At 47.5% G+C, this 15874-nt stretch overlaps 5 protein-coding genes across 5 annotated transcripts; 2 read left to right on the forward strand and 3 right to left on the reverse strand.

Moving 5' to 3' along the window:
- The first annotated feature begins 119 nt into the window (after nt 1-119).
- Nucleotides 120-3900, forward strand: GGS25DRAFT_511096 (uncharacterized protein). The gene is made up of 11 exons (XM_049262700.1): nt 120-1019; nt 1114-1201; nt 1279-1943; nt 2005-2169; nt 2233-2428; nt 2487-2777; nt 2849-2987; nt 3050-3111; nt 3171-3241; nt 3346-3508; nt 3581-3900. Exons 1-11 carry the CDS (start codon nt 664-666, stop codon nt 3641-3643), a joined length of 2259 nt encoding a protein of 752 aa, XP_049112445.1. The 5' UTR covers nt 120-663; the 3' UTR covers nt 3644-3900.
- Nucleotides 3901-4683: 783 nt separating this feature from the next.
- Nucleotides 4684-5454, reverse strand: GGS25DRAFT_526416 (uncharacterized protein; the record flags this gene model as incomplete). Its single annotated transcript, XM_049264979.1, has 1 exon — nt 4684-5454. One exon carries the CDS (start codon nt 5452-5454, stop codon nt 4684-4686), a length of 771 nt encoding a protein of 256 aa, XP_049112446.1.
- Nucleotides 5455-7151: 1697 nt separating this feature from the next.
- On the reverse strand, nt 7152-8757 carry GGS25DRAFT_511101 (uncharacterized protein). The gene is made up of 2 exons (XM_049262701.1): nt 7587-8757; nt 7152-7523 (listed from the first exon to the last, which is right to left on the reverse strand). The coding sequence occupies exons 1-2, from the start codon at nt 8059-8061 to the stop codon at nt 7348-7350; spliced, it is 651 nt and encodes a 216-aa protein (XP_049112447.1). The 5' UTR covers nt 8062-8757; the 3' UTR covers nt 7152-7347.
- Nucleotides 8758-8969: 212 nt separating this feature from the next.
- On the forward strand, nt 8970-10764 carry GGS25DRAFT_528401 (uncharacterized protein). Its single transcript, XM_049265187.1, has 2 exons — nt 8970-9387; nt 9507-10764. The coding sequence occupies exons 1-2, from the start codon at nt 9156-9158 to the stop codon at nt 10202-10204; spliced, it is 930 nt and encodes a 309-aa protein (XP_049112448.1). The 5' UTR covers nt 8970-9155; the 3' UTR covers nt 10205-10764.
- On the reverse strand, nt 10438-14743 carry GGS25DRAFT_528411 (cysteine proteinase; the record flags this gene model as incomplete). Its single annotated transcript, XM_049265188.1, has 4 exons — nt 10438-12669; nt 12733-13120; nt 13175-14574; nt 14650-14743. 4 exons carry the CDS (start codon nt 14741-14743, stop codon nt 10850-10852), a joined length of 3702 nt encoding a protein of 1233 aa, XP_049112449.1. The 3' UTR covers nt 10438-10849.
- Between the last annotated feature and the right edge of the window lie 1131 nt (nt 14744-15874).

Below are 15874 nucleotides of genomic sequence, written 5' to 3' on the forward strand. Positions count from 1 at the left end.
TATTCCCTTTATTACCTAACCCACAGCTAGCAAGGTATGTCGGCGCGTTCCGGGTGTGCCAGATTCGGTATCGTGAGCATCATTCCTCATTTCTTTTTCTTTCTCCAATTACTCAACCACCCAACCACTCCTCTATCTCCATGCCTACCTCAGCTCCTACAGTTGCAGCTACTTATCCTCAAGCCCAATCATGTCGCGATTTAAACCCCCAAAGAAGCTACAGGCCGGGCGCTGAGGTCCAGATTCAGCACAGACATTCTTGATGTAGTCAAGTGGTTCGATGCTGTTCCAGAACTCGCGGCTGAATTAAAGTGGCATTCCTGAGGGTACGGCAACTCCCTCTTGCTGAGGCAGTTGTTTGTCGTAGTAGTGACACATGTCTACCAAGCCAGCTGACAACTTGGAATGTATCAAGATTTGAGTGCCTACCTCGGTAGGAATTGTGCCTGCCCTTCCGAAGGACTCGAGGCATATCGAAGATTGAAGGGCTGGGTCCGAATGACCTTGTCGACTAAGAAAAGTATTTAGTCAAACGCAGCCCTACGTCCTTTCGAAGTGTTTCTATTATTCAAAGCAGCTCAATTCCTTTGACCTTAGCGATCAGCATCCTCATTTTTCAGCAAATTATTTTATCAAGTTTCTACAGCGAACATACTCGCGATAATGTCATCTACAGCACCCCAGACCGATGATGTCAGCCGACCTCCGGTGGAGAGTGTTGAAGATGTCGCGACTTTGCTTGGCGCACCGGCAAACCTCAGCAGTCTTCTCTCGAACTCTGCCAAAGTGTACAAGACTGTGACCGCCAGTGCCATCAGTATCCTGGAAAAGACTGCAGTCGATCTGAATGCATTCGCGAGCGCGGACCCGGAGGACAAGAGCACAGGCATGCGCCAGCTCATCGAGACAGTGAAGGCCGACTTCAACCGATTCGCCGACAGAGAGGTTGATCTCTGCAAGAATCTCAAGTCATATAGCATCTTGCTCAACACCTTGGTACCGAGACTTGGAGTTTCCGTGTAAGTACTATATCCCCTTTAACCTGCCTGCTGGGCAGACCTCTCTCCCTGCAGATCGACTCGATATGGCAATGGAGTGCTAACATAGTCAAAGACTTGCAAAAACTGTGAATGTTCGGGTTGAAGCTTTCCGCAAAGAAATGAATGCGGATGCAGACGAGCGTGCGGCTCGTGCAGCCCAGGTAAGAGATTGCCTGCCTACCTCTTCCAAATCCCTCGATGCCTACCTAAGTCATTGTTACTAACCCCTAAACACTAGATTCTCAAGCACGTTGACACTCTCGACGCTCGCATAACCGAGGCGGCATTCAGAGTAGCAGTGCTAGGCCAACAAGCCGACGCAATGGACGAGCAGCTGCGGCACCAGAATGTAGGGCGAATCCTCATCAACGCCCTCAAAGCCCTCTTTTGCCTGGTAGACGACGAAGACGGCGCCCTGACACAGCTGTCCATCATCTTGGGTATCGCGAAGAGCTTTCTGCAGGGCGACTTCGACATGTTGTTCAAGAATAAGAAGGAGATGCAAGCCTTCATCGACAAAGTCAAGGCCCTGCAGGCCACCCTCGAGGCGGTCAAGCAGTCCATGAAATCGATGTCTGGGGGCATGAAGACCTCAGTTAGTGCCAATGCCGCCCTTATTCGTGTCTGGGACATCATCGCGGAGAACACTGCCTCTCTCCGCACCAGTGCCGAGGAGACTGTTGGCGCGCCCGATCAACTCAAGATCAAAGTTAGTTGGCAGAAGGCGCAAAGTGCGGCAGACGAAGCAATCAATACAATCACAGGGGGCGCAACCCTTTCAAACACCTGGTCTACTGAGCTCAGGGCCGCCACGAGCAGCGTGGCACAATCTTCTGTTCCGTTTCCCACATCGCGAGCGGAATTGGAGCTCTTCACCCTGGCTGGAGACGTAGGTGTCGATCAGTAAGCAATTCTGATGGATCGAATGGCTGAGGCCGAACTAGATAGCTAACGACGTGCTTAGTATGCTAGTCGAGCCCAAGAAATACAACGCATTAACTCACCTAGCACAAGTACCCCAGATCACCGAGAAATACTTCACGGTGTTCTCAAATATGGCTGCAAATTCAGCAGATTCAGCCTCCGATGACTCGCAGAAAAAGATAGAGGAGATCATGAAGCAGCTTGGGTAAATACGCATATCCCAGCACTCATTGACTATGTCGCGCCAGTTACTAACAGGTGCCTCTAGCCCGCCAGCCACAGAGAGTATCAAAGAACAGCTGAACACACTCGCTGGAGATTGCAACCAGGTCAAGAACACCTTCTCCAACATTCTCCAGGTCCCCTTTCTCCAGAACCTGAGCATCCTCAACCCGTTCAAAGTCGGAAATTCCGAGGAGAAGGATTCTATCAACATGCGTGAGGTTGTGCAGCGCTACAAAGATGTAAGTACAAGTTCACATAAGGTATCCATATCGTCCTAGGTTGGCTGACCAGCACCAGAAATACGACAGCCTGCAAGACAAGACTGTGGTGGCGGTAAAGGGTCTCATCGCCTATTCCACCATCCAGATTGCACTGCTGCCCCGCGTGGAACTCGACGCCGAGAAAGCGGCCAACCTGAAGGTCGGCGATGGCAAACTGTCCGTAGATAATTACTACAAGGCTTGCAGCAACGCGATCAGCAGTCATCTGGCGAAGGCAACCGAGATACGTCAGGAACATACCAGGTTCCTGAATGAGTGGCAGAAGGCGCAGACCAACATTGTGCAGAGGATTAACGAGTGCAAGGCCGTAAGTCAAGTCCAGTCTCTTCCGTCATTGCCATGTATGCTCTTGGCCACTAACGTTTGATATCCCACCAGACGGCCGCGGACCTGAAAAAGCGCATCCAGGAGAAGAACGACGAGTATCGGCACAAGACCATTTTCGGTATTCTCGAGATCATAGGAGGTCTGGCATGCTTTGCGATTGGCTTCTGCCTGCCTTTCATGGCCCCTATTGGTGAGTCTCTACTGCAAATATCCCTCATACCGAAATAAGTTACTTAAGCGATACAATTGCAGCATGGGGTGTTGGAGTTTCCTTAATTGGTGTGGGAATCCAAGAGTTGGTTGACCGCGGCTTGGTGAGTAGATATAACTTGTCTGAGTAGGAACCTTGGAGGTCACTAACATTAATATCCAGATCGACGATGCGATAGCAGAGTTGACAAGCCAGTTCAACGCTGCCACCTCTGCAGCGAATCAACTGGAGATGTGAGTTTCTTATATATCTACCTCTCTTAATATTGCCCCCCCCCCCCCCCCCCCCCCCCTAAACAAGCAGCTGGGCAAAAATAAATGGCTAACCCCCTTAACAGACTCAAAACGCCCTTCCAAGCCGTCGAGTCCAAGATCCAAAATCTCGTGGGCATTTGGAACGGCATCGAAGACTCCCTCATGAAGATCAACATGAACGTTTCCACGCTCCAAGGCGCCGAGCCCGGCGTCATTGAGAACATTTGGAGCGCCCTTCTCCCAGTGGTAAAGTCACATTCACATCTCCATCCATTAGACCGAACCTATACAGTTCTTCATGGCTGACATTGACCGTAGAATACCAAGAACTGGCAGGACTGCAAGAATATGTGTACGCAGTATGTCAATGCCATTGCTTGATGAGCTTTTTTCGGGAGGGGACAGGATTAGCTTTTGGATATATAGGTAGCTACCTAATCTAGGCAGGTGCCTAGGGAGGTAAAGATGAAAGGTGGCATCATGAAGCAATAATGAAGGTATTAGGACAAGGGATTAAATGGATGGAGTTGGAGCCATCTAGTTTAGGAAAGACTGCAAGACCTTATAGTTACCTAGTAGGTACCTAATTAACGTGTGGTACTTAGGCGACATTCGCGAGACGATGTGCAGACAATGATTGACTTCCGTAATTAAATAAACTAGGATACATTGACTACCTAGTAGTTACTGGATAGTAGGGTGTAGCCTTCAACGACTATGCTCAAGACTCAGTCAACACCACTGGTCTGAAACCACCCGTCCTCTCCATCATTATTGCCTAGGTATTGAGAGCCCAGATCCATCGACTGACGCCGAAGATGCAAATGCAATCCAGGTATCTTCTTACCCCCCACATGCCTATCCATCCGTCCCCCCAGGCGGTCCTTTCATTCATCCGGTACCTCCCTAGTACCTAGGTGGTTAGGGGGTGAAGTGTATCAAGACCGCAAGTTCACAAGGTTATTAGGTACAAGAGCAAAGCAACTGAGAAAAGCAGGAAAGAAATCAAGGGTATCAATTAAAAGCAAAGTGTCATGGCAGCTATAAGATCTCGAGTGAAATGCGGCGAATGTCTCGAGCTGCAATTGGGGGGTTTGGTTGTCTTGTGACAATCCACCCTACCAGTCCATCTCCCCTTTCTCCTCCCCCTCATCAAGTACCGTTATCTGCCACCAGGATGAAAATAAATAAAAAAAAGTAAAAAGACGAAAAAGAGATCCAGCTAGCATACACCGGACCTAGCATCATGTTTCTCGAGACTCATAGGCAGAGCGAGAGCTTGGAGTATAAAGACGCAGTAGTCACGGGCGACATCCGCGCCCATATAAGTAATATTCATTTGAACTTTCGCGGTCCTCTCAGGTACGATCCGAAAGCAACTTCATTGTGATCAAGTCGTGTGGGGCTGGCTGCTCGACAACCTAATTGACGGGAGGCTTGACGTCCTGGGCTGCTAGCTCTTTCTCTTCCTCTCCCTTCATCTTCGAAGCACGTCGTCGTCGCTTGCGACCCATGTTGCCGGTATTGGCCTGGTTGGCGACGTCGGCCTGGTTGGCGACGTCAGCCTGGATGGCGGCATCGGCAAGGTAGTCGCGGTAGGCCTGGTTGACGTGATCGACGTGATTGGTGACGTTAGCCTCCTTGATTGCACACACGTACTTGGTGCCCTCGGTAATCGTGATCCAGTAGGCAATGGTGCGAATCATGCCCCATACAGTGTTGTCCATCAGGTCGTCAGGATGGCGTACGGGGAACTGTATGCCGGATACTGAGGTCTCTTGGTGGGTCTTAAAGGCCTGGGTATAGAAGGCGACAGCGTTCTTCAACGTCTGGTGGGTGGCTTTCTTCAGGGGTAAGTAAGGCCATGGGCCTGTCTGCCACATCACCTTCCAGAAATATTCACTCATATCGTTGCCGTCATATAACTGGATTCCAATTTTGAATAGTTTGGTGATGCCAAGGATATGGTCTCTTATGATGTTGGTTTTGTCCTCGCCCAGCAGGAGAGCTTCTGCCATGGCTATGGCGTCTTGTCCCTCTGGCAGCTGGCAGTTGCGGAAGTCGAATCCGCGCACTCCAGTCAACAATTCGACGCAATCTTTCGCTGTCCATTGAGGTACATTGGCCTTGGGTAGTAGCTGGTGTCCCACTAGGACGTGATTGGAACCCTGATCATTCGGAAGGCCGGCCATATTTCCTTAGTTTACCGACAGATATGTTTTAGAATGTCGGCCAGGTGAAGGGAGTTGGCTTCGAAACGTGTCTTCCAATGAGACGATTAATTCACTAAGAATGCCTGGATGGACATTTTTTTCTCTCCTAGAGCCTTCGTACTATAGGTCAGTTATCAAATGGACGATAGCAAAAGAAACAGAATCAGGAAACAAGTAAAGAGGATTGGAAATTAGAAACTATTGACGGGAGGGTGTTATGTATAAATTACGTACCAGGGAGTTGTTGAAATGAGATATGTGTGTGCAAATCAGAACAGAAAGATCGTACTTTTATGAATGAATCGAGATGAATCTGTACTATTCACTTTGTTCCGACGCAATGTGCGCTATCGATGTACGTGTCAGGCGGCTAAACCGACAGACTTCACTACGTCGGCGTTCGATCTGATGAAGTTCAAAATTGTTAGTTAAGAATTCCTTCTGTCTTGAACAGGAGGTGGTGAAGGTAATGGTGTTAGAAAGAGGAAAAGAGACGTTGAGATAAAAAACGGAAGTGTTGCTCAACCTAACCTAGGATTGGCGATATAAAATATGAACACGAAAAGAATAGAAAGCGGATCAATATACTAACATACCTTTCTTGATCAAATACGAAATAGAGGAGTGTGAGGTGAAGGTTATGATTGTTGAGTGGATGTATGTGCGGACGGTTGGGTTCGCAAAGAAGAAAAGAAAGAACGTTGTGTTGTATTGTGTTGTGTAAATTTTAATGGGACAGTCTCTGGGTGTTGGTGGGTGGGAGGTATTTATATTATTTCATTGTTCTACTACCATATACCTATATAACTGAGGCTTCCGGCGCTCCTTCCTTACTTGATATCAATGCTAAAAGATCCATGGATAGCTTAGATGTGTACTTAAGTGACATAGTTAGCTAGAGCTTTATGAGCGACGCGGGCATGCCTAGATCATATACGTATTCTCGCCCTGACTCCATGTACTGTACCTAATAGCAGTCACTAGACACTCATTTCCGCAATGAATGTTTATTCTTAGTAGCAAACTCTCGTTCCTGCCCATGAAGAGAAGAGATACGAGGCTTGAAGATGCAGTTGCAATGCTGAAAGAAGGGGGATGGAACAAGTTACACTGTGAAATCAACAGTTTACCGTATCATACATGGTCGGTACCTACAACAGCTGACCCATAATTGAGCCCTAGGTGCTTGCCTAGTACCTATAAGTAGGTACCTATCTACATATGACTGGTACCTCCAGGGCTGTTAGCAAATTTACTGGGCCCTGGTAACCAGATACCAAGGAAATAAATTCAGGTAAACAACGTGACTTCCTAGAAATATGTACATACATATCACCCTTACGGCCTTCATATCGTTATCAACTTCAAGTGCTAGTCCAGGGGTTTAGTCCCGGAGCATACCTATTGTCTGTAGATACCTAGATAGGTTCAATTTTATTCCCTTAGACGTTAACAAGAATATGTTACTAGTAATGTATAATACCCAATGTAGGTATTTAACGTCCATACTACATAAGTCGTCTTAGATGAGGTGCTCTGATGGGTATCACGTGATGTTAAATCCAATCTTGTCACGTGTTACCCCTTCAGCAACCATACCAAAGTAGATAGCTTACTTCCTCACTTACTTAGGTCATCTTTTCCTTTATCTTGATGTTATCCAGACTATTTGACGTCTGCCCTACTCATAAGTCTTCATAAAACATAACACTAAAAGAGCAAGCCTGTACTTCAGCACATCAATAATTGAAAGGATTGAATTGTTATTGAGCTAATGTTAGTCATGAATGACAAATATTGGAATACCTACCCTACCATGAAAAGCATCGCTTCTACCTACCTACTTATTCAATAAAAACTCCGCTTGCCAAATCATTTCCTTAACGATCTGAAGACTAAGCCCCCCTTATTCCAATTGCCAACAAGCTTGTTCTTGAAACGTCGGAATCGGATCATTAAGCGTGTATCCTCCTCCCTCCTCTTTGGCGAGATACGAGATGACTCAGATGATACTGATGGCCTGATCTGATCTGTATTCTTCTCCGAATCTGATCCCATTTCGTTATTAATACGATTTCTGGCAGACGGAATATTGGAATATTCGAACTGACCATTGTACTTGATCAACTCTCCACCAGACTTGATATCATTATCGTCGTTAATATAGGCGACGGAGCTGTTGCTAAGTGATAAGATATGAGGGCTCAATGCTGTGCTTTCCATAGAGAGTTGAGCAACAGGGCTAACAGGGCTCTTCAATTTTCTAAGTTTAGATGAGCTTCCATCCTCCTCGGGTTCAGTCTCCACCGCCTGGACCGTTTTGCAATAGCCGTCTTTCAGGATATATCCCCATCTCCATTTCATTAAGTCACCTTCCATCGGCGGGTCCCAATATGTCTGGAGATAGGTCTTCCGATTCCATTCATCTATAACACGCTGAAGATAGTACTTGGTGTGGATCGCTTCCTCAAAATCGAGCGGTATGGGATACCGCTGTGCAGCTTCCCTTGACTTGGCATAGAAGTGTATGATATGGGGGAGGTATTTCTGTGCAACTGATTGGTCATGGTGATATTGACGAATCATAGCTAGATTCTTCTTAACGTCCCGCCAGAATGTCTCTGTACCCAGCCATCCGGGCCCACGCCGACTATACACGCCGTTGCAACATTTGAAGAGATCCCATATACCACTTTGAATCTCTAAGTCTGTGGCATCTTGGATGTATCTATTGCGACTCCCGAGGAGAACTACATTCTAGGCATAGGCCGGGACCTCGATCCGTAGGAACTGGGTGCTGTAGAATAAGTACCGTAGACACGTGACTTTGTCGAAGATGGCTCTCTCGACGGGACATTGGCGGGGCAGTTCGAAGAGAGGCTCGACACTTCGGATAGGCTGTCCTGTTGGATATACAGACGAAAGGGTAAACATGCTGGCTAGACAGTCTTATACACGGGCAAGCATTGCACGAATCCCTGGATACCTAGTTAATATGGTATTGATGGAGTTAAGAGGATACAAATTGTGAGTAAAAGAATCGTGATGCTCCTAGGAATAAGGAGTCCATGTGTTCGTACAGGAGGGATACAAAAGAAAGCACAAAACCGGAAGAGAGAGGAGTCCAGTTTTGAATGAATGGCAGAAGGTTGCTATGGAATCTAGGTTGCTCTTGCCTCATCTTAGATATTATGTAGATACGAAGTACATACGCAACTTCGCAACTTCTGTTATTAATTTGATGAGTTGAAAGTTACATGTCGTTATGGTACAAGTTGGTACTAGGTAGAAAAGTTTTGCACCCTTGCTAAGTACCATGTAGCGGGAACTAGGGGGAAGGAGCGGCCCTACAGAGTGTAAAGCCCTTAAAGATGAGTTGCACAGGCGCGTGCAGTCCCCATTCCCCGCAAAAAGCCACTAAGCCTAGACCGCACACCATGGCAAAACTTTCCATTCCATTTTCCATTCCTTTTTATTTCCTATTTCCTTCTCACCCTCCACCAATCTTTATCACTTCAATCAATTACTCAGTGAAACAACCTAAACAACTCGAAAAGAACACACAAGTACAAGAACGGTCCAAAAAAATAATACACAAATTAAAGATCCAACTCGTTTACTGGAAAAAAAAAAGACAGAAAAAAACGGAGGATACATGCAATTAACTACTCAGTCAATCAATGGAATCTGAAAATCCCCTTTCACCATCAACAAGTCAGAACCGGCCCAGAGAGGTCCACACCAAGCACCTCACCGAGCTCGAACGCTTTCGCGTGCGGACCCTCTACTATGACGCCGCCATGAGCAAGAAGCGCATCTCCGAGGTCACCAACTACTCTCTCAGCCAAATCCGCACCGCTATTCGTGCTAAGTCCGCTGCTGTACCGCCGCGTTCTGGCCGTCCGAAAAAGGGTACTTGGCCCCCCTTTTCTCATCCCCTTCAACCAAAGTTCTTTATTTTATTTTTACTCCGTAGACATAGGGAAACGAAGTTAGATATGAGAAGAAACCTAAAGCTGACTCTTCATCAGAACGTGATGTCCAATCACCCGCGGATGCGGACGGTGCTGGCTCATCTGCTCAAGGGACGCCCGCAAAAAAATCCAGCACCTCTACCTCTGCAAAGGCTCCACAAGCACCAACCAAGAAGAAGCGTAAATCCAGGGCCAAGATATCTCTCTTCAGCCAGCTCCCTCCTTCCGTACGGCAGTACATATGGTACCTCGTGCTCACCCTCCCCCCACCCTCCACTTCCACTTCCCCTTCTCTCTTACCTCCCTCCCCAACCCCATCCTCCGCCCTCTCCCTCCCCTTCTGGCTCACCCCTCTCGCGCACCCTCCCCACCTCCTCGCCGGCGTCTTCCCCGAGCACTGGGCCACCTGCATCCCGCTGTACCAGACGGTACGCCAACAACGGGCCCGCGTCCTCGGCGCCGTGAACCGCGAGGCGCGCCGCGTCGTCCTCGACACCCTGACCCCCGTGTGGTGCGAGTCCGGGCAGCGCTGCCTCGGCGCCTCCGTCCCCGTCGTCTGGCTCGACACCCTCCACGACAACCTGTACTACCGCGACAGCGGCGCCGTCGACGACCTCGGCGCTCTGCTCGAGAAAGCACGAGCGGCGGTGCTGCCGCCGCTACCGCCGCCGCCGCGGGTCATCGGTCCGTCGACGCCGAACCGGGGGGCCCCTGCTGGCGGTATCAAGATCATCAGCGGTCCTAGGTTCCAATAGTACCTACCTAGCAGAAGTATCATGCCTACCTACCTACTTAGTAGTGACGTCAAAAGAGTGAACGCGAAGTGCTATCTACTGCTACATGTAGAGGCAGGCATCTTACTACTAAGTCGTGGGAACCCATTGTACACACATGTACTTTTATGTGAATATTCGCCGTATTCCATTGCATCTACGGATTCTTTCTTATTTCAGGTAGCGAATGGCTTTCAGGGTTGCATTGTTTACTACCTGCCTAGGTTAGGTACCTACTAGGTAGAGTACCTAGCTAACCTACTACGCAATCTACCTTGACTCGAGTACCTAGGGGCATGATCAACAACAATTATTCATTCAGCATCTGCAGTCTTCAGAACACTTCTACAAGAAAGTTTGCATCCACGATCCATATGATTGATTTCGTCAACTACCTAATGCATGTACCTCTTTGCCTAATTGCTTGTCTGCCTGCCTAAGTACACATTCAAGGGTTGGGGGGTGCTGTGCTAGTACCACAAATTCATTTCGCGAAGACTCCTCCGCAATGCAAACCGCATAGTCATGATCCGCCGACAATATCACCTGGTTCGGGGGTATATGTAAGGAGGCCAACATATTGGATATTTCACACCCATCCTAATCCAAAGCAAACCGGACTTTCCCCTAAGGCCGCACCGGTTCAGTCGATTGTACTGGGTCGCACTCCACACCCTCGATCATCTCGATATCCTCACTAGCACCTGTAGCATTCTGGGGCTCAGGCTTGGGACGTGGGGGGATATCGACTAGCTCGTCTTTCATCTCATCTCGGACGTAGGCAACATAGTAAGGGTCGCCGGTCTCGTTCAGGTCGTTCAGAACAGCTTCTGTGCCACGGCTATCTTCCGTGACTGTCTCGTCGTTGAATCGATACCAGATGTTGCGTTCGAAATCTCGAATCCACACCCAATAATGACCGGCAGATGTGCCGCCCCGATGACAAATCACAGCGTGAATGCTGTACTTCTCTTTCGACAATCCCTCAAACGCGGCTTGTTCCTTTTGCCGTAGCTCAAGTAACTCTTCTTGATGCATCTCGTCAAATGGCTTGCGGGTCTCCCACAAAATGTCACTGAACTTGTCCGTGATCGAATGGCCTGTCGGTGATGGAGCCTTACTCATTTTCCTCGAAAGGGCAGACTCTGGAAAGTCTGGAAGCTTTCGCTTTTTGGTCAAGTTCACATCCTCAGCAAAAGCTTGCCGTAAATCAGTTTCATTAGAGGCGTCTTCAAGTGCTGCTGTGGCCATATTAGCCAACTCTTCGGCATCTGTGTGATTATACTCTTTATAGTCAGGATATGTGGCCTTATTGTGTGAAGTATTGGGATCAACAGTCGCCTCTATAGATTGTATAGGGGCGTTCGGAGTATTGTTAGCAGATTTACCCCCGAGCTCCTTCAGGCGTTCCTTAATCGCCCAAGTCCTTTTGCGAGCAAGCCAAGCATCCGATCCCTTCTCGGCATCCACGTAACGATCAAGAAAGAGTATCTCTGGAATGATGACAGGGTTCATGTTTTTCCCCTTTGGTGTGCTACGTTGGATGCAGATATGCACAATTGGCGGCAGTGTCTTGATGCTACTATACCGAGCGCGATTACCATCATCGAACGGTTCGTACGAGAAGTATCGATCTAGAGCTTCGAATAACGTGCATTTCACGTTAGACCTCATAACCGAGCTATTGCCTGTTCCTTCCGAGGGTACGTCGGCTTCTTCTGGGTATGCCGTTATCCATCGTTCTGGGACAATTTCGACATTCAAAGGACTTTCTTCTAAAGCAGAAGCTAGTCTGTCAGTTAAGTCCCGCCTCTTCGTCTTAACGGTATAATTTACGATCGTGGTGAAGAATGTCTTCGTAATGGCATCGGCTTGTAAGTCGGGCTTCTCTGGCATTGGGCCATCGGCACGGATTGCTCGCATCAAGTGTTCGAGTATATTACCGATGATTTCTCCCACATCCTGTTGTGACGTTCCTGAGCGATCAGAATGCTCCAGTCGACGTGATACCTGTGCGATTCTCTCCTCGAGAGACCAAGGCACGGCAGAGTCATCCATTTTTACATCATCTTTTATTTCCTCGACAACAGCTGGTTTCTTGTCTACCGTTTCTAATTGGACGTATGACATTGGCGTGTCCTCAACTTCGTCTACTAATGTTTGCGAGCTCCGGGAACTAGCCGTTTCTAAGCTTTCGTTCACTGATTCAACTGTGATGTTAACCGTGTCTTCAGGTCTTTTCTGAACTGCATTACCATCTGCTTCTGAAACGGCCGGTGCAGCTGGTGATGGGCGGGCTGGCAATGGCGGAGGTTTGCTCTGGGATTCTTGTTCAAGAATGTCCCTAGCAGAAGAGAGTGCGGTATTTGCAAGCTTTTGTGAAGGCTGAGCAGCGGACTCTCTCGTCGTTTGCAACTCAGAGAATAAGCTCTGAAGCATCTCCACGACTAGACATAGATCAGCGCTTTTTCATATAAATAATGAAATATGAACATCCTGCGGATACTTACATTGCCTAGCAACAATAGCTTCTTCAAGGCTAACAGTGGTACCATTCCCACCCGTTCGGCGTTGCCGAACCACGTCCTCGTCAAGCTCAAGTTTGACCTGATCATAATTGAGAACTAGGTCACGCACAACCCTGACGCTGTAGAAATATTGGAGGAGACTATTCAGATAGCAGGTGTTGCCGATGTTTCTCAGTCCAGGAGGGTTGTCCATAGAGGTTGCTGAGTTTGATTCAAGTTGCGATGGCAGTAACGGTAACCCTCCAGTAGCACCTACAAATTCGGCCAGTTGCCTCAGTTCTCTTGCTTCTTCCGGCATATCCTGCTGGCTCTTGAGTTCAGATAGCACCATGATAGCTTCGACAACCTTATTGCGATCGACGCTTATATCCTAATATATCAATCAGAGGAAAGTTGATAGCCTTATTGGGTCTGAATAACTCACTTGTACTAACTGATCAACAAAGCCACGAATAATCTCGGCAGTATAGTTCGGTTCCACATTCAGGACTTTTGCTGCGGAAGATATACTCATCCTTCCCGAGCTATTAGACGCGGTATCTTCTGTCTTTGCTAGTGCCGCCAGGTCGATTTGGCTCACAATATCTTCTCCTAGATGATTGCCGATAACCTCAAGATGTTGTTGAGCAATGGCCTTGAAGTCATCGGTTGGGTTAGATCTAGCCATGACATAGTACATCTCCAGAAACCATGCAGATGCCTGAATATCTTTCGTTGAGGATCCGAAAAACTGCAAAGCCTCTTGTAGCTTTATGTTGGCAGGTGTTCCACCATCAAACTGAGATTTGTATATGATGATTTCGGTCGATGCATCATCGTTCCGGTTACGAATGCAGCGGAGTCCAGCATCCAAGTACAAGTCACGGTCTCTAGGGCGTAATTTAGCTAGGGTTATAGCCGACCAACTGAACAGTAAAGGCTGATAGTCTCCAAGGCAGCCTAACAAGGCCAAGTCTTGCTCCGCGGTGGAAGATGTATAAACCATATCAACTTCATAGTTTGGGAAATCTCCTTGAAAGGCCTGTAGTAGCCAATCCCAGGCAGGGCTTGTGTGTGACCCGGTGAGAATATCAAGCTCTACTTGAGCATCTTCCATACGAGCTCTCAGGGTTCGAACGAACGTCGGCTTCTGTTGATCGGATGGACAGGTAATAAACCAACACGGCTCGCCGGTCTCGGCATCCTCTCCCTCGTGGAACCCGACAAATTTGAGAAGATCTTCAAAGTCATTGCCAATGCTGACAAGGAATCTCTTGTTACGTTTATTAATTTTCAGTTGCTTCTGACTGTTATTCTGCAATGCATCGTGGAGGTATGTGCGGAGTATGGAGTCCGCCCGAGCCATAGCGTCGGTAAAGTCGACATAGCGTTCCGGGTCATTAGCCCGGGCAACTGCCAAGTTACGCGCAGTTCGTTTCGGGTCACTGAACTTTATCACATGCTCCAAGGAGATCCTGGGCAGTATGCTAAAGATCTCGATGTTGAAGAAGCATTCATCTACTCCGCAGATGTAACGAATATGGCCAACAGTGTCATTGTAGGAGTCCTTCTCAGATCCAGTATTATAAGTAGACGTACGGCAAGGAAGTAGCATGTGATGAAGATGGTCCCCAACGTTTTGTCGAGACTGTTGGAAGTCGCTTTTCACGTGAAAGTGATAGCGACATCGGGCACACACCGTGGACACGAAGGACACGTGCTGCTCACGGAAGGACTGGGATGAGACCAAAAGCATTTCATGGCTGCCACAATTAGATGACAAGCAAAGCTCCTCTAGACGACATCCAAGGAAATGACGGAATAGACGGGGAGATGTGAGGGCTTCTGCTTTAGTCAGTATGGCTCATATATGGATGCTGCGGTAACAGGGGATTCAGGAGACTGAGTAGGCACACGCACGTTGAGGATCCGTGTCGTTCTGTACTTTATGTCTAGCCGCCGACTGTAGTTGACGGAGCTCGGCCACATCGGCCAAGTCATACAGGGACGTCATCTTAACCGTAGTCTTGTGCTAGTATAAGTTCCAAAGGTTAGCATGGTGATACATAAAGTCTTGATATGGAAACTCATCATCAGAAATGCCGATGATAACATGTGCAAGCCCTCGTCTGATATAAGTTATAGAGACGACGATAGCCACAATAATCGGAGGGGTACGTCATAATTCAGATAAGAATCAAAGAATAGAGGCGAAATACTTAAAACAATAGGGATAGATAGATGGATGAATGGGCAGCATAGAGAATGAGATATTTCAAACCTTGGAAGTTTAGACTAAGCAACGTTTAGCGTTTTCGCAGTATTTCTCATGATTGGGCGACTAGGTAAGGATCAAATGACATCGATCATCTATTTTATAAGAGGATACATTAGCCTCTAAGCGCAATGTTGAAGATGCATGCCGACTACATAGGTATGTATGTAGCATAGCAGTATATAAGGCGGGGTGTGGATAGACATGAATATGTGTAGGTATTTTAGACATGGATGAACAAGGATGAGCACTACCTACCTGATGATAGGTAGGGTAATAGTAGTTAGTATAGTACCTACTAGGTTAAGTTACCAACTATCGTATACCATGTATGGCAATTCTGAAGCTCCCCGGATGCAACCGATTGCTGGGTCTACCTAAGATCTGAATAGTAACGAAAAGTGATCACGAAAGGCAATCAAAAAGGAAAGTCAACAGATAAGATTCAGGCGGGATACTCCGGATGATAGTGGGTGATATGTTAAGTAGTGAAAGATATTCCCTTAGTAAGACGAGGGAACGGACGATGGAGATGGATAAATGAAAAGTTGTTGATGAGTTTTGCATGTGGTTTTATTTTTTAAGACAAACAAGGCTGATGGGCTTTCAAGTCAAAGAAAGGATTGATACGGGCAGGTAGGTACCTTGGGCTATTGTGTTGCTGCGCTCAAGTGCTGCTGTCATGTGCGCTGCCACTGCATGTATGTACCTAACATCATTTGAACTTGTATGTTGGCGGAAGGCGTACAGTGTGTAGGTAGTAACTATTAATTAGGTAGATAGGGTAACTACTTCAATGTTGATTTAACATTTGAACCTGTAAAATTTAAATACCTAAGGTAGGTGGTAAGGTACCTGTACCTAGTAGTT

Source organism: Hypoxylon fragiforme (genome assembly GCF_022984875.1).
Source record: "Hypoxylon fragiforme strain CBS 206.31 chromosome Unknown GGS25scaffold_10, whole genome shotgun sequence".
NCBI classification, from domain to species: domain Eukaryota; kingdom Fungi; phylum Ascomycota; class Sordariomycetes; order Xylariales; family Hypoxylaceae; genus Hypoxylon; species Hypoxylon fragiforme.

What these genes read in the sequence shown, in the direction of transcription:
- GGS25DRAFT_528401 (XM_049265187.1), top strand. Translation starts at nt 9,156, where the DNA reads ATGGAATCTGAAAATCCCCTTTCACCATCAACAAGTCAGAACCGGCCC. An exon ending in TTCTGGCCGTCCGAAAAAGG is followed by an intron (nt 9,388 to 9,506) that starts GTACTTGGCCCC and finishes ACTCTTCATCAG; the next exon opens with AACGTGATGTCCAATCACCC.
- GGS25DRAFT_511101 (XM_049262701.1), bottom strand. Translation starts at nt 8,061, where the DNA reads ATGATTCGTCAATATCACCATGACCAATCAGTTGCACAGAAATACCTC. An exon ending in AGAGTTGATCAAGTACAATG is followed by an intron (nt 7,524 to 7,586) that starts GTCAGTTCGAAT and finishes AAATGGGATCAG; the next exon opens with ATTCGGAGAAGAATACAGAT.
- GGS25DRAFT_511096 (XM_049262700.1), top strand. Translation starts at nt 664, where the DNA reads ATGTCATCTACAGCACCCCAGACCGATGATGTCAGCCGACCTCCGGTG. An exon ending in CCGAGACTTGGAGTTTCCGT is followed by an intron (nt 1,020 to 1,113) that starts GTAAGTACTATA and finishes ACATAGTCAAAG; the next exon opens with ACTTGCAAAAACTGTGAATG. An exon ending in GTGCGGCTCGTGCAGCCCAG is followed by an intron (nt 1,202 to 1,278) that starts GTAAGAGATTGC and finishes CCTAAACACTAG; the next exon opens with ATTCTCAAGCACGTTGACAC.